General features: G+C 43.5%; 1 protein-coding gene across 1 annotated transcript in view; it reads left to right on the top strand.

Annotated features, from left to right (window-relative positions):
• cacna2d1a (calcium channel, voltage-dependent, alpha 2/delta subunit 1a) overlaps positions 1 to 23,081 on the top strand; it is a gene marked incomplete at its 3' end in the record, with an annotated part of 155,204 nt that overhangs the window by 52,178 nt on the left and 79,945 nt on the right. Inside the window, 4 exon segments of the mRNA XM_083794557.1 lie at positions 2,278 to 2,394; positions 17,019 to 17,078; positions 19,456 to 19,491; positions 22,584 to 22,707. Of these exon segments, the coding sequence (XP_083650683.1) occupies positions 2,278 to 2,394; positions 17,019 to 17,078; positions 19,456 to 19,491; positions 22,584 to 22,707 (337 nt within the window).

Below are 23,081 nucleotides of genomic sequence, written 5' to 3'. Positions count from 1 at the left end.
TCATTTATTTCAGTAATTCAACTTAAAATGTCAAACTAATACATTATGTAGACTCAGTACATGCAAAGTAAGATATCCCAAGCCTTTATTTGTTATAATTTTGAAGATTATGGCTTAAAACTTACAAAACCCCAAATTCTAAATCTCAGAAAATTAGAATATTGTGAAAAGGTTCCATATTGTAGGCTCAAAGTGTCACATTCCAATCAGCTAATTAATCCAAAACACCTGAGAAGAGTTCCTGAGCCTTTAAATTGTCTCTCAGTCTGCTTCAGTAGAATTCACAATCATGGGGAAGACTGCTGACCTGACAGTTGTGCAGAAAACCATCATTGACACCCTCCACAAGGAGGGGAAGCCTCAGAAGGTAATTGCAAAAGAAGTTGGATGTTCACAAAGTGCTGTATCAAAGCACATTAATAGAAAGTTACGTGGAAGGGCAAAGTGTGGAAGAAAAAGGTGCACAAGCAGCAGGGATGACCGCAGCCTGGAGAGGATCGTGCGCAAAAGGCCTTTCAAAAGTGTTGGAGAGCTTCACAAGGACTGGACTGAGGCTGGGGTGAGTGCATCAAGAGCCACCACACACAGAAGAATCTGTGGAATGGGTTTTAAATGTCGTATTCCTCTTGTCAAGCCACTCCTGAACAAAAAACAACGTCAGAAGCGTCTTACCTGGGCTAAAGAAAAGAAAAACTGGTCTGTTGCTCAATGGTCCAAAGTCCTCTTTTCGGATGAGAGCAAATTTTGCATCTCATTTGGAAACCAAGGTCCCAGAGTCTGGAGAAAGACTGGAGAGGCACAGAATGCAAGATGCTTGAAGTCCAGTGTGAAGTTTCCACAATCTGTGTTGGTTTGGGGAGCCATGTCATCTGCTGGTGTTGGTCCACTGTGCTTTATTAAGACCACAGTCAACGCAGCCGTCTATCAGGACATTTTAGAGCACTTCATGCTTTCTTCAGCGGACAATCTTTATGGGGATGCTGACTTTATTTTCCAGCAGGACTTGGCACCTGCCCACACTGCCAAAACAACCAAAACCTGGTTCAATGACCATGGGATTACTGTCCTTGATTGGCCAGCAAACTCGCCTGACCTGAACCCAATAGAGAATCTGTGGGGCATTGCCAAGAGAAAGATGAGAGACATGAGACCCACCAATGCCAAAGAGCTGAAGGCCGCCATTGAAGCATCCTGGTCATCCATAACACCTCAGCAGTGCCACAGGCTGATAGCATCCATGCCACGCCGCATTAAGGCAGTCATTCATGCAAAAGGGGCCCCAACCAAGTACTGAGTACATATGCATGATTAAATTTTTCATAAGGCCAACATATCTTTATTTAAAATCATTTATTTATTGATTTCATGTAATATTCTAATTTTCTGATATTTTGAATTTGGGGTTTTCAGAAGCTGTACATCATTAGCTTCAAAATTATAACAAATAAAGGCTTGGAATATCTCACTTTGCATGTACTGAGTCTACATAATGTATTAGTTTGACTTTTTAAGTTGAATTACTGAAATAAATGAACTTTTGCATGATATTCTAATTTTTTGAGTATGACCTGTATACTGTGACGACGAGACTTGTGCTAGGTTCTTGGTTGATCCTAGTTTACCGAGGCACTACGCCAGGGTTCCCCAATTAATTTTCCTCAAGGGCCATATTTTGACTAGGGTACCAGGCTGGGGGCCGAGTCTGCACGCGCAAGGTCGAGGTCTTGCCCTGAAAATTCATTTTCAGGGCAAGACCCCATTTGAAAAGGATGCCCAGTTTGACATGCATAGGCTACTGACCCCCATTTAATGCCATTTATATCTGGGACCCTTAAAAAAAAATTGAACTTTTTTTTTTTTTTTTTAATTCTTTCATGGGCCACAAGGGGGCGCTCTGTGGGCCGCAAATGGCCCGCGGGCCGCCTATTGGGGTACCCTGCACTACGCTGTCTCTCTGCATTTGATATGTGTTTACCGTGCTTATTGTAAGTCACCCTGGACAAAGGGCATCTGCCAAACTTTGAATTTTAAGTTGTTTTAGGGCAGTAACATAACAGTTTGTTTCATTTACATGTGGGAAGGGAAATGTTTCCTTCAGTTCAATCCAATTGTCTGTGTTCTGTTTTGCCATGTCCACTTTATTTGGGTTATTTCTAACGTCTAGTTCTAGTTGCTCATTTGTGGCTTGCTTCACCTTGCATCACCTTTCCATCACCCTATTGGTGAAATATGCTGTTATGCTGACTTCCACCCTCTTCTCTCTTCTGATTGTCTCAGATCTATCACAAACACAAGAACCACTTCAGCATCAAAACCAACGACGCCAAAGACCTGGTGGGGACCGCCGCCAAGAAGATAGAGAAACTACTGGACACCCGCTCTAAGGCCCTCAAGGTGAGTTAAACTACTGGACACCCGTTCTAAGGCCCTCAAGGTGAGTTCAACTACTGGACACCCGCTCTAAGGCCCTCAAGGTGAGTTAAACTACTGGACACCCGCTCTAAGGCCCTCAAGGTGAGTTCAACTACTGGACACCCGCTCTAAGGCCCTCAAGGTGAGTTAAACTACTGGACACCCGCTCTAAGGCCCTCAAGGTGAGTTAAACTACTGGACACCCGCTCTAAGGCCCTCAAGGTGAGTTAAACTACTGGACACCCGCTCTAAGGCCCTCAAGGTGAGTTAAACTACTGGACACCCGCTCTAAGGCCCTCAAGGTGAGTTAAACTACTGGACACCCGCTCTAAGGCCCTCAAGGTGAGTTAAACTACTGGACACCCGCTCTAAGGCCCTCAAGGTGAGTTAAACTACTGGACACCCGCTCTAAGGCCCTCAAGGTGAGAGCATGTTTTACAACACGCCAAACCACTATATAGTAGTATGTTTTTTTGAGTGGTGCAACCACTTCTATAGACGGCTATGTGATGTGTGTCCTTGGGTGGATCCATGGGTCCCTGTGTACCTGGCTGTGTCCGAGCATGAAAATAGCGTTTGGTTGGTTTTCACCACCCAAGTGCAAACTGTTGCGCTGCAGTCACACGGGTGTGACAGTACAGTACACTGACAGTACAGTACAGAAGAGGGACCCCTTTTATTTCCAGACTATGAATGAGCCTTTAGTATTCACTTGCAAAATTAATGGGCGTACAGTATGTGTCCATTAACCTTGTGTATCCAACACTAGAGACAGGAAATATATCTACCTGTTAATGTTATAAACAACGGGTGTTTTAATAAATAAATGGTTTAATTTCTCACCCAATGCAACGTGTTGTAAGCTTGAACTGTAGATTGATAGATAACTTTGATAATATCACCTCTACTTTCAAAACATGCATCCCAGAAGATGAAGATGGAGTTTGTGTCTGTTAGCAGAGTAGCATGGCGGTTAAATGGTCGCGGTGACCTCTCTGTGGTCCTGGCTGTGAGTGATGCGGTGGATTGAGAACAAGCTCATTGCAATCAATAGAGCTAAGGGTCCACGAATAGAAGCTCGGTCCATTTAGCCCACTGTGAAACAATTTACCTTAATGGATGTATGTAGGAGGAGAGATTGCGGGCCTACGGAGGCTATTTGGAAGCAGAATGATCGCAGCAACGATAACGCTGGGCTGACTTAACCTCCACGTGTTCTCCTTTACTTTGCTCCGTACGTCGACCATCTCATCCAAGTTCTTTTTTCCCTGGATCTTTTGTTTGTGGCATGAGAAGAACACGTTAGAAGTTAATCCCTAAGATTATATGTTTATGTCTAGGGCCTCTAGGGAGGGGTATTTAGTTAGGATTTAGCGACCATGCCGATTCTGCTCATCGATTTTTGGTTTGCTATTTTGGTCAGAGAGAGAGGTTTTTTTTCTTTACAAGTTAAATATTCACAAATTACTTCCTGCACATACTTCTACATTAATTCAAACTCTTAACTCTTACTGGGGTGGGAGGGGGAGCCTATATGTGGCGTGGGTCTGGACCGTCAGATGTTCATATGACACACTGACCATCAAAAAAAAGACAACTTGGCAACACATTTTTAGCCTACCCCTGCGTCACTCTCTGTGTGTGTGTGTGTGTGTGTGTGTGTGTGTGTGTGTGTGTTAAACAAATGCCAATGGACGGACGCAATCCAATAAGGATGATGGCTATACTGTCATTAACTTAATCAGGCGCCATCTTGGATTGTTCGACAGTCCAATTCAGCCGACCCTGTTTGACTCTGGTCATGAGATCTCACTGTGTGTGTGTGTGTGTGTGTGTGTGTGTGACGCTATGCCAGTGTGACTTGACTTGCACCCTTTGGGTACGGGCATGCACCCCCTTCTCTCTCTCCCTCTCCTCCTCACTCTTGTCTTCTGCGTCCTGTCTCCTGTTGTTCTCGCATCTGGTCTCTTTGAAATGTCTGTCTCTAGTGTCTGTCTGTCTCTAGTGTCTGTCTGTCTGTCTCTAGTGTCTGTCTGTCTGTCTGTCTCTAGTGTCTGTATGTCTGTCTGTCTGTCTGCCAGCAGATACTGTCAGATAATGTCCGTCCTGAGTTCTTATTTTGTCCTTCTCTCATTTCCTAATGTAATTTTCTACCATGTTTCTAAAAAATTACAGTTTTTCCAACTGTGTTTGTCGTGAGTTTGTACATCTGCCATTTTTTTTTTTTTTTTTAAGATATTTTTTTGCGGCTTACGCCTTTATTGGTTTTTTAAGGGATAGAAAGTAGGCTGACAGGAAACGGGAGAGAGATGGGGGGATGACATGCGGTAAAGGCCGTGTCGGGTCCGGGAGTCGAACCCGCGGCACACCGCGACTGGATCACCAGTCCGGTGCCCAGACCGTTACGCTACGGCCTGGGCACATCTGCCATTTTTGAAAATAGTAATTTGTGTTCTGGTTCTGTGTTGGTTCTTTGATCGTTCAGTACATACAGTATCTCAGCACCCTTTGCAGGGATGGGTATCATTAGGGTTTTTGTGAGTCCGGTACCGATTCCAGGTTCTGCTTATCGATTCCGGTTCTTAACGGTTCCCTATTTCGGTTCCAAAATTGTATAAAAGAAGTTAAAGAACGTAACCCATTTTGGGCAGGATCCCCTTTTGGTGTTGGCATCATGTCATGCTTTAGCTATTGAAAAATAGCAGATCTACAAGCTCATAGCGCGCCACCGAGTGGCGCGCTATGAGCTTGTAGATCTGCTATTTTTGAAAAATCGAAGAACCACTGACATAGAAACATAGCTATTTCAGAAAACTGTCAGGATGTAGAAGACATTTTTTAGAATCTGATCTTGGGTCAGAATGGGTTAAATAAGAGGTCAAAGGGCCAAACGGGCACAGCACAGCGATAGGTGAGCACGTGGTTTGCATGCTGTGGTTTGTGTTGGATTGTAGACACATTTAATCACACACTCATCGCCCCATTATGTTACACTCTATTTGACCTCATGTTTTATTCTCTCATCTCTTCCTGATTTACAGTATTACTCATAGTGTGTGTGTGTGTGTGTGTGTGTGTGTGTGTGTGTGTGTGTGTGTGTGTGTGTGTGTGTGTGTGTGTGTGTGTGTGTGTGTGTGTGTGTGTGTGTGTGTGTGTGTGTGTGTGTGTGTGTGTGTGTGTGTGTGTGTGTGTGAGATCACGGTCAATAAGGAGGAAATGTGTAATCACACTCTCTGTGTCCCTCTCTGTCTCTCTCTGTGTCTCTCTCTCTCTCTCTGTGTCTCTCTCTCTCTCTCTGACTCACATCTTCGTCATGTTTCGAGATGTCCTCATTACAGTGAATCCTTGTGGAACTGTGCACACACACACACACACACACACACTCCTGATGCATGTGTGCTGTACGACATTTGGATAAGTTGGCTCTATTTGTGCATAATGAGCACACTGGGACGACGCGTGTGTTGACTTTCTTATTGTGTTCATCTGTCGTCGTCCCCCCCTCCTCCCCCCCCCCACCCCCCTGGTGCTTTTGATATCCAGACCATCTCTCTGACTCATCCTACTCCCCTCCTCATCAAATATGGATTCTGTCCCATTTAGGCCTGACGTCGAAATTGAAAAGAATGTCTTCAAAATCCTGACCGTTTTCTAGCAGGCGTTAGCAGGCGTTTAAAAAAAAAAGTGTGTGATGTATTCCCAACGTGATGTGCTCCCAACGTTTTGCAATTTAAGACAATAATTGCAATGGCAGTGCGTAAAACCTTATGTTTCTGTATCAGTGGTTCTCACTATTTCATGTCAAGGACCCCAAAAATGATATGTAATATAATATGCCTCCTTTACTTTGACATCTGCTGATCATGTCATGAGAACAGAAAGAAAGAGAGAGAGAGATGGAGAAACTCCTTGGTTTTAATAAACACATTTCTCACGGGAGCCAGCTATGGAACAGCCAGTAACGTGACGGAGAGGGAGGGGGAGGGAGGAGTTATCATGCAGAGCAGAGAGTGTTTTGCTGTGTGAATATTGATTGGTGAGTGTTATTTATTTCAGTTCTGGGATTGCATTAACCCATTTTGGGCGGGGAACCCCTTTAGATGTTAGCATTACGTTATACTTTAGCTATTGAAAAATACCAGACCTACAAGCTCATAGCGCGCCACTCGGTGGCGCGCTATGAGCTTGTAGGTCTGGTATTTTTTGAAAAATCGAAGAACGACTGACATAGAAACATAGCTCTTTCATTAACGGTCAGGATGTAGAAGACATTTATAGAATCTGATCTCAGGTCAGATTGCATTAACACTTTGGCATCAACTCTAAATGGGCCTGGCTCCTCATCGGAGTCGGATCCACAGTTGGTGGTGAAAAAAGCAACAACAGAGAAAACCGGTTTGTTTTCCTAAGCCGTAGTGTCGTGTGCACAGAGAGAGGCTGTGGAGAAGGATTGATTTCGTCGACTAAAACCATGACGACAAAATGTGTCGACCACATCTGACCATTCACTGAAGAACTTCATTTTAATATTTGTATTGGTTTTTAAAATGTTTCACGTACAGTTACATACTTTACAAACATTTACAAAAGACATACTTTACGAAACTGACCAGCAGACAAAACTAAAAAACTAAAAACATTGCACCCTCCTGTGCTCAGATCAGCCGACGCAGGGAAGCTGGAAGTACCTTCACTAAAAACGCCGGGACAACGCTCCACACGTCCCAAACTCTTCTCCCTTCTGGCTCCAAAACTATGGAATGCACTTCCCATCACAGTCAGAACTGCAGACTCACTTCCAATCTTTCGCCGCAGTCTGACAACCCACCTCTTCAGACTCCATCTTAGCCCATAGCACTTGCCGTAGTACTTGCCCTAGCCTCGACCTCCTACTGGCATATGCATAGGCTCAACTTATGTACAGTAACTTAAATAGCACTTTATGTAGACATAACACTCTATAGTGTATACACTTATAGTTTCATTAGATAAATATTCCACTGTTAGGTTCTTAAGCTTACGTATGCTTATTGATGACTATTTTTTATGTATTTGATGTAGTTTTTTGTTCTTGATTACTGTAAGTCGTCTGCTAAATGCCTAAATTGTAAATTGTGGTATTATCCCTGCATGCCTCGCACTCCTTCTGAGGAATGGGAGGTTCTGGGAGTGGTTCTGGGGTTGTTGTGGCAATGGTGGAGAGACTTTTCAGTCCACCATCTTCTATTTAGCAGTGCGGTGGTCGACGCAGGGCTCGTCTCCAAGGTCGCTAGCAAGTCAGTTTAGCGTCTAGCTAACAGGCTAGCGATGGTGGCCACATTCACCGGCATACCAGGCCGCCATGGTAGAGATATTCTGGGATGAGACTCGGTCCGCCTGCTATCCCCTTTTGGCCAGCGCCCATGAGCGCTATGGCCGTCATATTCGAGGCATATATGAGGCATATATGTGGCAATGGCGTCGTCTTCTTTGGTGAGCGAGCTCTGCCCAGCTCGGTGCCTGTCTCGCAGAGCAGACTCACATCAAGGTTGTTATTTTGAGAAAGAAATGTCCCACAATATGAATACTGTGGGATATTGTGCGTTATCGGTGTGCGAGTTTAGTGAGCTAATCATCACGTACGATGTGCAAGATTAGCCATGGACAGACACATGGACTCAAATGGATTTCTATCTAGATGGCTTACTGGCTACAGAGCCTCGTCCTACAAAGACTCAGAACCCTGGGACGATGATCTATAAACAAGGTCTCCTGTGCTGCCTCCAGTTTCCTCAGAGCAGTGGCCATGGATGCTGCAGGTTATTCTTATGCCACCCTGGTTGCCCAGCAACATGGCCATCTTAAACAGATGTCACACTATGCCAGACATCGTCTACCCATCTCTCTCTCTCCCCGCCCCCATTCCAGTGTTTTCAGTGATGTAAATAATAGGTTTTCAATGTAATGAGTCCTGGGATGCAGGGATGGTCTTTTAGAAATTAGTCTCAGGGACATTTTATGAGTCCCACTTCAATGACGTTAGGAGTCATATTTAGCCATTTTTACAAATTGCAGCATTTGACTTTTAACATTTAAAATGTAATTTTATATGTACAGTATAATGTGGTTATATTCATGTAGAAAACAGAAGAATAAATGGTTATTATAACTAAAAGCTAGCAAAATAAACTAGAATAAAAAACAGTACAGTAGTGCATCCCGTGGATGCAGAGGTCGTTGTTTTATTGCGTCCCTTAACTATAAACTGCATTTTGGGATGCAAAATGCACCCTATTTTAATCTCTGGTTTTACTTCAAGTTGTAAACCAACTGCCAAAGAGAGAAATAACCGTGCCAGAGTCAACCTATTATCAGTCATCCTCATTAAAGTGTCCTCAGAAGTGTGAGACGGAGTCGGGAGGCCCTAGCTGCTAACCGAGGTGCTGCCTTAGTGTTCTATGGAGTGTGGGGGGTAATTACAGACCAGTCATTGTTCTGCAGACAGTAGGTTGTTAAGACGAGACATCTGAGAGGAGATAACACGTTGTTAGCCTTTAAAACGCTACACTTGAAGCCTTAATCACACGCTGGAGACACGCGACACGTGTGCAATCAGTGGTGGGCGAATTAAGTACTCTGATTTACTTTGACTTGATGACGTAAAAGTAGAAATACTAGCAATGTTTTATTTTATGTTGTACAATTATAATTATGTAATGAAGCTCGGGTGTTTTCAGTTGTTTATTAAATTTGATAATTGTTCATGGTAAAATGAAAGTAAAAGTGTAAATCCATATGGGCTGTCTGTGCTTCCTTGGAAGCATGACACTTAAAAATAAATCAATCAATCACTACAATTTAAAGCATGTATTAAACATGCTGGGTGATAACAAGGGAATATATTGGTTAAAATGGAATCCCAAAATGTAGTGTATACGGATTTCTTTTTTTTGTAATTGAATATTCTGTTGACAAGGTTTGATCATGGGTGAGCTGTGGGGAAAAGCATGTTGGCAATAGTTCCAGGAAGTAAGGTACCAGGAACGCCTATATTCCAATGCCGATAGGGTTGCACTGCAGCACTGTTTAATGCAATTTATTTTTTGTTGAATTACTGATGACAAGTTGTAAAAGTCAACCATATGTATAATCCATAACATAAGCAAGCAGCATGCTATAGCAGACAATACACTAGCTATGTCTTTCAATCTAAACTAGTTCTTTCAAGCAATGATTAGGCTTCGCTGATATTTTTCCACTGGGCTGAATTATGATTGTTCAAGATTGTTGTTGGTTTGAGTCAATGTTGACAAGGCACGGCTCAACTGAGTTAATGGGACGGCTTTCAAATTGATTGATGTATTATTATTATTATTAATATTTTAATTAAGTGCAGATTTCATTAGCAAATGTGGCGGTATACCCCAGGGAGACAGACATAAACCAAGACGTCAGGAACCACCACATTTCACCTGGTCTGAATATAACTCTTATTAAAAACTAAATAAGATTACTCCAAGAAAATGCTCACAGAGGAGTCTGCTATCCTGATGACAGAGCAGTCAGCGGTGTTACTCCTACACAGTACAGGCACTATGGAGACATTTCTATTTCTAATCAGGTACATGCTAGTTACAGTAGCTAGTTCACCTGTGTGTGTGTGTGTGTGTGTGTGTGTGTGTGTGTGTGTGTGTGTGTGCATTGTGGTAACATGGTGTGGACAGTGCAGCTGTGTACCGCTGTAATTGGGGGCGCGTTGCTGGCGGTGGGTTTGTTCTCTGTTGGAGGAGAGATGAGCAAGCGTGTCGAGAGAGAGAGAGAGCTCTGCTGTTCTCTAACACAGTGGTTCCCAAACCACTTTTTGTGTCAAGGACCCCCAAATCAACATTTATTTGGCCACGGACCCCCCATTTGAAAACAGTATGCCAGGATAACTCTCTGAGTTACAGACCCATATCTGTCAAACGGTTCCTTTACCAACGAGCCAAACATTGTATTTTGTTTTCATTCATGAATATTGCAGTAGAACTGTACCCACTACCCATACAGTTAGTGTTCACACCTTAGACTGTGTCTGCAATCGTCTGTCTGTCTGTCTGTCTGTCTGTCTGTATGTCTGTGTCTGTCTGTCTGTCTCTCCTCCTTCAAGCTGTCACAACAGCAGCTGTTCATGTTTCCTCCGCTCTTCAATGCCTTCCCCCTCATCAATGAGATGGTGTGTGTGTGTGTGTGTGTGTGTGTGTGTGTCCCTTCTCTCCTCTCTTTAGTCTTCATATGCTTCAAAGTTAACTTCTACTTCTACGATAAGTTGAACATCTATTGATTAATGAGACATCTTTCTCTGTAATACTTTGATAATGTTATGTCTGTCATTCTCTCAGAGAGAGAGGGAGAGGGGGGAGAGAGAGAGAGGCTTTCAAGCAGAAACTGGTGATTTGAATTGGAACCTTTAGAGACTTGCGTTTATAGTGTGTATATAAAGCCACCATAGCAAAAAAGTAGCAGTAGTGTTAGCATTATGTTATGCTTTAGCTATTGAAAAATAGAGCTTGTAGGTCTGCTATTTTTGAAAAATCGAAGAACGACTGACATAGAAACATAGCTTTTTCAGAAAACTGTCAGGATGTAGAAGACATTTTTAGAATCTGATCTCAGGTCAAAATGGGTTAAACAGTGTATTTACAAATAAATACAATATAATATACATGCAAGCAACCATGCACGCACGCAGCCACGCACGTATCTATGCATGCATCCATGCACGCAGCCACACACGCATGCACGCAAGCACGCACACACAATCGTACATAGACACATACTTAGCTCTGAAACATGACATCATAATCATGACAGTCATGCCTATTAGGTTGTACTGGCACACACACACGCACACACACACACACACACACGCGCACACACGCACACGCACACACACACACACTGTAATGGGAATTTTAGAATGCCAACTACAGTGCCAGATATATGCATTATTGTGTATTTATCTTCCATTAAAGGTATATTCAGTGATTTCACTTAATTGAAATATCACTTATTTTTTTGTTTTGTTGTGATAATCCTCCCTACTATAGAGTGTGCTGGCCATATAAGGAGTTCCTCCCTGTCCCCAGTTAACCCCTGGGGGTCAAAAAACCTTAGGTTTCGTTTTTGACTCTCTATCCTGATTGGACGAAAGGCTGGGTCCCACAGCCAAAAACGAAACCTAAGGGTTTTTGAGTGAAATCACTGAATATACCTTTAAAGGACAACTTTAGTTTTTTTTTTTTTACTATAGTCCTAATAAACGCTAGGAAATTACATCTGGCCACAAAAGATCACGGGATCTATTGAATGTGACAAACTGACATATTGAGCCTATACACACAGTATAAGCCTTCCCCCAGTAGGCTACCTTCACATTCAGTAGATCCTGTGAAAAAGAAATCACCATAAAATTGTGTTAAAAAATGCATATTTAGCCCCATGCTCGAATGCCTCCGCCCCCCTGTCAAAAACAGCTAAAATCCCTAAAACGAAAGAAAGCGGCAAATGAAAAAAGATTAACACTCATCTTTTACTTTATCTAATAACAAACTAAAACATGAACCTTGGTTGAAAAAAACTAAAGTTGTCCATTAAGTCTCTTTGCTCACCAATGTGCTCAGTCTAATTCACGCAGCTGTCAATCCAACAGCTGACTTGACTCCTCCACGCCGTCAGCAAAGGTATACTTATGTGTGTGTCGCCCTTATGTTTAGCACAGATCCGTATATGGACAGTTAGTATTTGCATCTCTGTTAAGACAAGACTATAAGGACTGTCTGAGAATAGACACACACACACACACACACACACACACACACACACACACACACACACACACACACACACACACACACACACACACACACACACACACACACACACACACACACACAGAGTAGTTCTCAAAGTGGGGTCCAGGGACTCAAAGGGTTCCTTGACGGGCTTCTAAATGGACCCTTGCAAGTGTGTAACTCTGTCATTATACAAATGGTTCCATTTGTCTAATGATTTGGTTCCATTTGTATACTGACAGAGTAAAGTCCTTGAGATGTAAAAGGTTGAGAACCCGCTGCTCTGCTTCATAATGTTTTGCTGTCAGTGTTTTTGTTTTAGAACAAACTTCTGGGAATCACCGTTCTGATGGTCAGACGCTGTAATGACCACTGGACGATCGTAGACAATGTTTACGTAAACATTGGCTAGCAGTGCCGAACAGATCGAGACGTGCGTTTCTGTCCCGTCTATGTTGTTTTTACTGTTCAGACAGTGTTGGAGCAAACACAACCACAGTACACACACACACACACACACACACACACAACCACAGCACGGGGTTTCTTTGCCTCGTCACCAAAGACAAAAATAGACCATAGACCTATAAATAAACTGAATCTCCCCCCAGGGATCTGTAAAGGTCAATCTTATCTTATCTTTTGTTAGACTAAGGGGAGTGTATTGACTGGGGGGAAATACGTTCGTTCAAGTCGGCTGTTAACCTTTTGACCTTTAAGTGTTTGTTTATAATTTGATGATGGTTCAGGGGTTGACAGTATGCTTCCAGGATCACAGGTCACTGCTGAAGACAATACAGAATGACTTAAGTTAATTGAATTCCCAAAATCATTACCTCTGTTTTGGACCTATAATATAGTTACATCACTTGGAATCTACTGTATATTTGTAATATTATTATAGATTTGAACATTGGCTGGTGTGTGTAGAAGATTACAGGTTTTATGTTCACGAGTTTCAACTGTGGCTGCAGTTATAGGGCCGGGAAATTATGTCAATTAATCGATTTATTCTTGTCTTTTCCTGATTTTAACCCTTTAAACCTTTATAAATTAGTCATTTTCTTGAATGACTGTTCTCGTTGTTCTACGGTTTGCCTTTACCTACTTAATTAGTTATTATATAAGCATTATTGATGATTATTTATTGTGTGTGTGTGTGTGTGTGTGTGTGTGTGTGTGTGTGTGTGTGTGTGTGTGTGTGTGTGTGTGTGTGTGTGTGTGTGTGTGTGTGTGTGTGTGTGTGTGTGTGTGTGTGTGTGTGTGTGTGTGTGTGTGTGTGTGTGTGTGTGTGTGTGTGTGTGTGTCCTACCTGTACACTGCATGTGTATATAATGTAAGACCACCTCTAGTCGTCGCGTGCAGCAGGGAAAATATTGTCTAGATTGTTGATCATCATCAGCTATAAATTCGGCGGCGTTGCTAATACATGTGGACTCACAAACAGAAGCACACGCAGGGCAAAGCAAAGCCAACGGAATGTCATTTCAACTTTACCATCTCGCCTGATTCGACTTGTATATATTCATGCTTGGAGGCACATATTTAAACGCAGGCACGCACAGTAGTGGAACAAGTACTCGGATGATGTTGCGAGTAAAAGTCCTGTATTCAAAACGTGACTTAAGTAAATGTACAAAAGTATACTTTTGGCTGAAAAAAAAACCCCAAGCGTGTGAAGTGAGGGCTGCCTGGTAGTGTTTGTTTAACACATTTAGACCTGAGGCCGAATCTACAAAAGTCTTCTAAATCCTGACAGTTTTCTGAAAAACCAACTGCATGTTTCTGTGTCAGTCGTTCGCAAACACTTCCCACTACACTTCCCTCTAATGAGAGACAAATTAAGTGTGTTGGCCCCCACTAAGGCATGTGTGGACTCGGAGGGACAGTGAACCCGCAAGAGATGGTCTCTAAGACGAAAGGTGGTCTCTGTTGACGAAAGGTTGCCGGTTCGATTCCCCCGGACGGGCAGGAGAATCTGCACGGGAGAAGTGATTGATTATCACTCACCCAACACCCGCTGAAGTGCTCTTGAGCAAGGCACTGACTGAACCCCCAACTGCTCCAGTGGAGCTGCTTAGTGGCCAACGGCAGCCCAGGTTGTGTGTGTTTCTGTGTGTTGCTGAAAATGAGCACGCACTTGTGCTCAGCTACTTCCCTGGAAAAATAAAGGAAGCGTGCTTGCTTGCGTGCGTGCGTGCGTGCTTGCGTGCCTACACACCCTCACAAACACACATTCTAAACATACTCTCCCCCCATGCCAATGAAGGTTAGTCATTACTTAGCTTTGGCATTTCTTGACACGTGCCATACTGTAGATACAGTACAAAGAGATGTCCATATACTCCCACAGTGAGCCCAAAGGGCAGATGGAACCTAATTACATTAGTGGCGCCAAACACAAAATTACTTCTGCACGTTCCTTGTGTTTGGCGACACGAGGAACATTCTCACGACTTTCGAGAGAATGTTTCTTTTTTTTTGCAAAGCTACAATTTTGACGTATTCTCAAAATTCCTGGAACTACATATATTCCGGTCGGCGGCCAATTACATATAGTTTTTGGGGTCCTTGACATGAAAAACTTTGAGAACCACTGACATATAAACATGTTTTTCTGAAAACCGTCATGATTTAGAAGATTATTTATTTCTGTTGTCAGGGTTAACCACTTATACTTCGGCCCTATCCTATACTTCTACTGTATCTACAGTACAAGCTCACAACGTGTCGCCATGCGACGCATTGTTATACATTGTTATACAATGTATAACAATGTATGTTGTACATTGATTTTGTTATACATTTTGAAAACTTAAAACTGCATAATTGAGTACATTGTGATGCCAATACGTTTGTACTTTTACATTCTGAATACTGAGCTTTAAGTTTTAACACAGAGTATTATGTCTACATTGTGGGCAGTGGTATTGCTACTTTTACTTTTGAGTACTTGCCCAAATCAAAGTCGGTAAAACTCTGGCAGCCAAACAGCCGTGTTTCTATGTCAGTGGTGCTCAAACTATTTCATGTCAAGGACCCCAAAAAATATATGTAATATGCCGCCGACCCCCATCTGAAAATATTTTGTTCCAGGGACCCCCAGAAGCAAAGATATGAGTTAAAAATGTTTGCTGTGAAACTAAGAAATATATATTCAAAGATTTACACACGTCTTTACACATTTCGTAGCACGGCACTCGGTGCCGTGCTATGAGCTTGTAGATCTGCTATTTTTCAACAGCCAAAGTATAAAATAATGGTTAATGTGGTTAAACGGTAACCGTTCCTGGTCTTAATGGTTTGATTCACTGACAGACCTCGGTTCCGTTTCTCTTGATTCTTCTCTTCCGACTTATTTAATTTTAAGGCTAAATTGATGCAATAATTATCTTTTCCTCCTCTTCTCATTTTGTCAAATTGAATGTGCTCCGTTGTGGCGCTTCTCAATCCTGCGTGACTCCAAACCCTCCGAGCCTCGGCTAGCGGGAAGAATTGGATTTTGATATTTCCCCGGGGAAATTAATAGTATAGTAGAGTTTCTGGACCAGGTAGAGATTAACCCCTTTTGTGCGGGAACCCCTTTTTGGTGTTAGCATTATGTTATGCTTGAAAAATTGAAGAACCACTGACATATAAACATAGCTTTTTCAGAGAACTGTCAGGATGTAGAAGACATTTTTAGAATCTGATCTCAGGTCAGAATGGGTTAAAAGCTGGCCCCCCCCCCCCATTATAAACCCATTAACCTAGTCATTAGGATCTGGGACGACAAAGATGCAGAGCGTGGACATGCTAATTTTAGTAGCCGCACGCCAGGGGGGGTTCCCAAACCTTTCCGTTCCAACGACCCCGAAATAGCCATAATGTCTTCTCGCTGCGCGGCTTTAAATAAATAAGTTATTAAATAAAACGTAACCTTTACCAATCTGTATGTATGAGAGAATGTTAATAGAACTAGCACACCATTTGTAGGCTAATCTTCCATTGAGATATTTTGACCCTGGTTTCCGAGTAGAACACCTACTGGTCGACGATGTTAGCACAATGTTGGCCTTGGTACAGTATGTGTATACACGTCTTTTATATCGGAACCATGGGGTGCCTTGGACGTGTATTTTTTGGGTTGGCCTCTCCTGCAATATACTCCTTGCTGATTTGGTTGGCCTCTCCTGCAATGTACTCCTTGTTGATTTGCGCATGCGCACTGCCGTTCACTTCCTTGTTTGCGGCAAGGTTAATTAAATAAGGTTAGGACTAGGCAAAGACCGTACGGTGGACTCCATGGTTGCTCCCTGGAAGGAAAGAAACATGCGCAATTGAGACCAGGGAAGTTGTACATGCCCACATTTATGCATGTACAACTTCCTGGTCTCAATTGCGCATGTTTCTTTCCTTCCATGGTTTTGACTAGATGGGCAATGTCATTTCTGACTTCTGCACGCCTCTCGTTCGGATTATTAACGCTTCTAGAGAGACTGACCAGCGTGAGGTTATTAATGGAAGATTATGACTCCCGGTCATATCAGCTGGCACTCTAGCGCCATTATTTTTGAAAACCTTCTGGCGCATTCTAAGTGTTAACAAAGTTATTTGAAGCGGACTGCGTACCAGACTTGCCGCCCTCTTGGTTGTACAGTTTGGACATCCGTCCACCGACGGAGGGAGACATAAAAGCTAGCTTTTGATATGGAACGGGAATTCTTTGCTTTGATCTTTTGTGAACAGTTGTTTTGATGTATTTATTTATTTTTAATATAATACTCTCCTCTTCTCTTCTCTCTCTCCTCTCAGAGGTTGGCGTCGGAGGCAGAGAAGATCCAGATGGAGCACCAGTGGAGAGATGATTTTGAGGTGAGGTTTCATGAGTCCTCATTAACATTAGCCACATCTCACACATGTTCAAGTGGAGAAGAGAAAGGGGGGGGATCTGTTATTCATGACCTACTATGATTGCCATAATTGGATGGCAAATCTCATTACAATGACAATAGCGGCATAATGACTCAAGTCGAGATTGAATTTCATAATTTTACATAATGAGGAGAAACATACCAGACACATTTAATACACTGGCCTAGCATATTGTGCTTGTCATAATGAATGCAAATTAATATTGTCCTGCCCCTTGCTTTGTAATAATAAAGGCTTACTCTATTTGGCAGCCGTTTAATAAATAACAGATGATAACTGTGTGTTCTATTGTGTGGTTGTAGAAAACTATAACAAAAACAAAAACAAGACAAACATACGACAAGACAAGACAAGACAACATGGCATGGTCATTGGTCACCCTTTCAAAACACAATGGACGTGGCAGTGCATCCACACATGGCTCCTAATAATAAATATACTGAACAACCCAGCTACGTCGGGAATCTAGCATGCTCAAATCCAGGATTAAACTCATTCAATCTGGAATATCTTGAAACTGCAAGTCATTTACTAGTGCAAGGAAGGGGCCCCATGTGTCCTCAAATTTGGATACCGAGCCTCTCAGGGTACATCTAATTTTTTCTAATTTAATAAAGTGGAGTACGTCTCTAATCCAGTGGAGATGGGTTGGGGGAACAGAGGACTTCCATTTCATCAGAATTAGACGCCTAGCTAAGAGAGTGGTAAAGGCCACCAAGTGAGCTTCGTATTTTGACAGGAACAGATCAGGGGAAGAGATTCCGAAAATAGCTGTCATTACATTTGGTTCAAATGGTACCCTAACACTACTCGACATAGTGTCAAAGATCTTAGTCCAATACCTACGTAAAGAAGGGCATGACCAAAACATATGTATATACGTGGCAGGGGCCGAACGACACCTATCACACAGGGGATCAATATCACCATATATTTTGGATAACCTAACTTTAGTGAAATGCACACGATGGATGATTTTGCATTGGATTAGCCCATGCCTCGCACAAATGGAAGAAGAGTGGACAAGACGTAAAATATCTTCCCAATCACCATCTGAGATTTCTTCTCCTAAATCCTCTTCCCATCTGTTCTTAATATTTTCTATTGAAGTAGGCCGCAAAGAGAAAATACAATTGTACATAACCGATATTAGGCCCTTCGTGCATGCTTGATGACTCAAGTCAGGACTGTGGGAGGTTATGATGAGTATTGTTGCTACGACGATTAAATGCATTTATCTGCCGGGTGAGTGGGTGAAGGTCTGAGCTATATGTTTGATTGCCTTCAGTTGGTTGGTTCACAGAGTTAACTAGAAAAAGTGCCCTTCTGGGCACAGGTCTCCACCAGGATAGGAATGTAGGACATTGCAGCTTGCCTTCATCTGGTGGTTGGATAAAAGGGCAACAAAAGTAAATTAGAGGTAAAAACACTTTTCGGCCAGTTATAGCGCCACCTTGAGGCTGAGTTGAAATTGTTCATGTGGCATTTCGTCCTCGGCCTAGTGGGAATGTGGGTGCACAATTTCACGGAAATCACGCGATGTGTTCATGATTTGCAGCATTTTGTTTGAAACTGAGCACTCCTGTGAACTTTGGAAGCCAATCTTAACCAATCAGGATGGAGTCTGAGAAATCTGCAAGACCGGTTTCGTTGAATGGCTCTAGAGAGACTGTGTACCAATTTGCGTGATGTTTGGACAAAATCTGTAGGTGTACTGTGCAAAAACTTGTTTTGCACAAAGCGGCCTCCTGGTGGCGCTATAACAGGCCGTTGTGGAAAGTTTGGGGCAGAGGTTCATCGTTGGCATCCAGGGAGTGTGTGTGCAAAATTTGGCATCGACCGGGTTAACGGTGGCCGAGATTAGCTGCTCACGGACACAAGTGTGCAAAACATTGCAAAACATACTCTCCCCCCATGCCTTCGCCCTGGTGGAGACAATTACTTTACTGCTATATTGCAACCAAAATATAATTTTAAGATTTTTTAGTAGTAGTTTTGCATTGGTTCAACAGTTGTGTCCCCGGCATCGAAATAAAAAAAATGCCTTCTAAATCTTGTTTTCTGAAATAACTCATGTTTCTACGTCAGTGGTGCTCAATATTTCATGTCAAGGACCCCCAGAATTATATGTATTTGGCTGCAGATCCCCATGTGAAAATATGTTGTTCCAGGGACGCCCCCGGAAGCATATATATATTTTCTTTAAATAAAAAAAGCTACATTTTGTGTGTCCAGTGTTGAGTTTAAGGCACATATTCCAAATGGCTGGCTAACTTTGTTGAGCCTTTAACTCTTTCCATCTCTCCCTTCCTTGCAGGATGACGATCTGGCTTATTACAACGCCAAAGATGGGGTGAGTAGAGAGTACTATGTCGGGTTGTGTCATTCATTGAACATTAATAGACGCAGCAGCCATTTTGATATGCAATAGTTGGTTGAACCCCGGTCGGTTATACAGATGATATTAACCCATTCAGGCCTGACCTCAAAATAAAGTCGGCGGCGATGCGATGTTATGTGATGCGATCTGATATATAAATATTCATTCAATCTGTATGTACTGTATGTTTACATCAATTTGTATGTTTCACTTTCAATCAATCTGTAGGACTGCAGGGCTGCTGCCTGCAGGCTATCAGAAATGACTTTGGACAAACTTTAGTTAAACTTGCAGAGTGACAGATTACTTTACCTGGGTTACATCTTCTGATACTGCTGATATAATAATCCCATCTAGTGTTTCATTAGCGCGACGGAACGTGACAAAATAGTCTACAGCTGAGCTTGTTGTGCTGATGACAGGCACTGGCAGCGCGCCATGAACACAGTATACGCACCATAGAGGCATAGACTGTGAAACAAGGTGGTAAAGATAACAAGGAGTTGGCAGTGATGTCACTGTTATGCAACACGGAAGTAGTATGTTCTTGAAGCTGTTTATAAACCAGCCAGTCAGTGACATCACTGACTACCGGTAATCCTTGGTGTTACTCTAACTGCGACCGATAGCCCCTGAAACCAGGCTTTCACCGTCGTCTCGTCCTGACTCTTTTTTTCTCTCTTCTTCTTCCCCCTTCATGGGCCCCTTGGGGGCGCTGTTGCACCGTCGATATTTACGCCACTGGTAACTTTCAAGTACCATGTCCAATTTTGTAAAGGCTGATAAACGTATTGCAACCATCACAGCTTGCCAACTTAGACGATGCGCTTATATCAGCATGCCAGCCTTGTTGTCAGGTTATGTAATAATAAACACAGCGACTGGGCTGTGGTTTGCATAATTTGTCGGCAGGGATAGCAGACAGTGACACACATGTGCTGCTTGAGAACCTTAAGAAGTCACTACGCACGGCAGCACTCATTGCGTTTGCGGTTGTGTGTGTGTGTGTGAGTGTGCAAGCACACTCGCACACTTGACTGCACAGTGCATGGTACTAGCATTCATCACTTGACTGCATGGTACTAGCATTCATCACTCACTATCTCCATGGTACTAGCATTCATCACTCACTATCTCCATGGTACTAGCATTCATCACTCACTATCTCCATGGTACTAGCATTCATCACTCACTATCTCCATGGTACTAGCATTCATCACTCACTATCTCCATGGTACTACTGTAGGCTATACAGTGCTGCGTTGCTACTTGGCTATCGGGTCATGACTCTTTAGTCGACTGGTTAACGTACGTGCCATTGGAATGGGGAACCCGGGTTCGCCTCCCGGCCGAGGCTACATTGGTGGCAGTGGTGTGTTTGGGTAACCTCTACAAGTATGTTCCCAGGCGGCACAGACCTTAACCTGGGTAGTCGACAGCCCAAACATTCTCACTCCCTGGGGCGGAGGTCCCCCCAGTCAGTCGAGCCTGGCTCCTGGCTGGCGCGCGTGGACACGCTTCCAATTGGGGGGGGGGGGGGACGACTGTAGGCTATACGGTGCTGCGTTGCTACTTGGCTATCGGGTCATGACTCTTTAGTCGACTGGTTTACGTACGTGCCATTGGAATGGGGAACCCGGGTTCGCCTCCCGGCCGAGGCTACACTAGCATTCATCACTTGACTGCATTTTACTATCTATCATCACTCACTATCTCCATGGTACTAGCTATCATCACTATCTCCATGGTACTAGCTATCATCACTATCTCCATGGTACTAGCTATCATCACTATCTCCATGGTACTAGCTATCATCACTATCTCCATGGTACTAGCATTCATCACTATCTCCATGGTACTAGCATTCATCACTATCTCCATGGTACTAGCATTCATCACTATCTCCATGGTACTAGCATTCATCACTATCTCCATGGTACTAGCATTCATCACTATCTCCATGGTACTAGCTATCATCACTATCTCCATGGTACTAGCTATCATCACTATCTCCATGGTACTAGCTATCATCACTATCTCCATGGTACTAGCTATCATCGCTATCTCCATGGTACTAGCTATCATCACTATCTGACTGCATGGTACTAGCTATCATCGCTATCTCCGTACCATGATCGGTACTCCTTGCATGTGGTGCAGGGGGGACTATTTTTATGCCAGGTTAACACGTTGCATGCAGAGCATCAGTTGAGGCAGATGTGTGCGGTTCAGGTTCCCACACCTCCGTCTGGCCTGAGAAGTCAACCGTCTGTTTCTATAAACACAGATCGGCATCTACAGTAAATTACTCTCCGCTGTTCTGCTGTGTTAGAGGTAGCCCCATTTGTGCCCTCTCCCTACGCTCATTCTGTGTCACACCCTGGGCCCCTCCCACCGCGGTTCAGAAACGGCGCATGTTTCCACAATACACGCTTCTTACCCTTTTCTGCACAATGAATCCAAAACGTGAAGGGGCAGAAAGGGTTTACACTAATTCAAACTCAGCAACGCCAAAGAAAATCCAACTGGCGATTTGAACCGAGCCTTTACGTCCCGTCTTTTGTCAGTCGCTTCCATGTTTATCAAGGAAGTCGTGCGTGTGCGCGGCGTGCATGTCGAGTGAACTGAAGTCAGTGGGAAATTTTCGACCAGGGGAGGCGCTAAAGCTTTTAAACTTCCTTGAAAAACATGGAAGCGACTGACAAAAGACGGGACGTAAAGGCTCGGTTCAAATCTCTAGTTGGATTTTCTTGGGCGTTGTTAAGGTTGAATTAGTGTAAACCCTTAGTGTAAGAAGCGTGTATTGTGGAAACATGCGCCGTGTCTGAACCGCGGTGGGAGGGACCCAGGGTGTGACCTCATCTCGGAGCTACAGAATGAGCGTATAGGGAGAGGGCACATATGGGGCTACGTTAGAGGGTGCATAGTGTAGGTAGGCTACTGTAGGTGGGTAGGTAGCAGTGACATTTAGAGGGGCATGTATGTGGAGGACCATGTCGCCATCGTCGTCCAATCTTTATTGTTCTAACAGTGTGTCACTGGTCTGTGTATATCTCTCCGTGCAGCTCAATCAGACGGACCGGACGAAGAATCGATACGTGCCAGAATTCCACGACGACCCAAACTTCAAAAGACTGGTGTCCTACAACACCACCGGCGTGCACATCCCCACTGACATCTATGAAGGCTGTAAGTACTGTCTGTCTCTGTCTCTGTCTGTCTCTGTCTGTCTCTGTCTCTGTCTCTGTCTCTGTGTCTGTCTGTCTCTGTGTCTGTCTGTCTCTGTCTCTGTCTCTGTCTCTGTCTCTGTGTCTGTCTCTGTCTCTGTCTCTGTCTCTGTCTCTGTCTCTGTCTCTGTCTCTGTCTCTGTCTCTGTCTGTCTCTGTGTCTGTCTGTCTCTGTGTCTGTCTCTGTCTCATGTTCCCATGATGTTCAACTTTAGCCTGCCAGTGCTGTCCCACAATGTGCACCAGTCTATATATAGCACTCACGCGCGCACACACACACACACACACACACACACACACACACACACACACACACACACACACACACACACACAC

This window comes from Protomyctophum parallelum, assembly GCF_964188405.1.
Source record: "Protomyctophum parallelum genome assembly, chromosome: 22".
In the NCBI taxonomy this organism is placed as follows: domain Eukaryota; kingdom Metazoa; phylum Chordata; class Actinopteri; order Myctophiformes; family Myctophidae; genus Protomyctophum; species Protomyctophum parallelum.
This window is presented reverse-complemented; position numbering and strand designations above follow the sequence as displayed.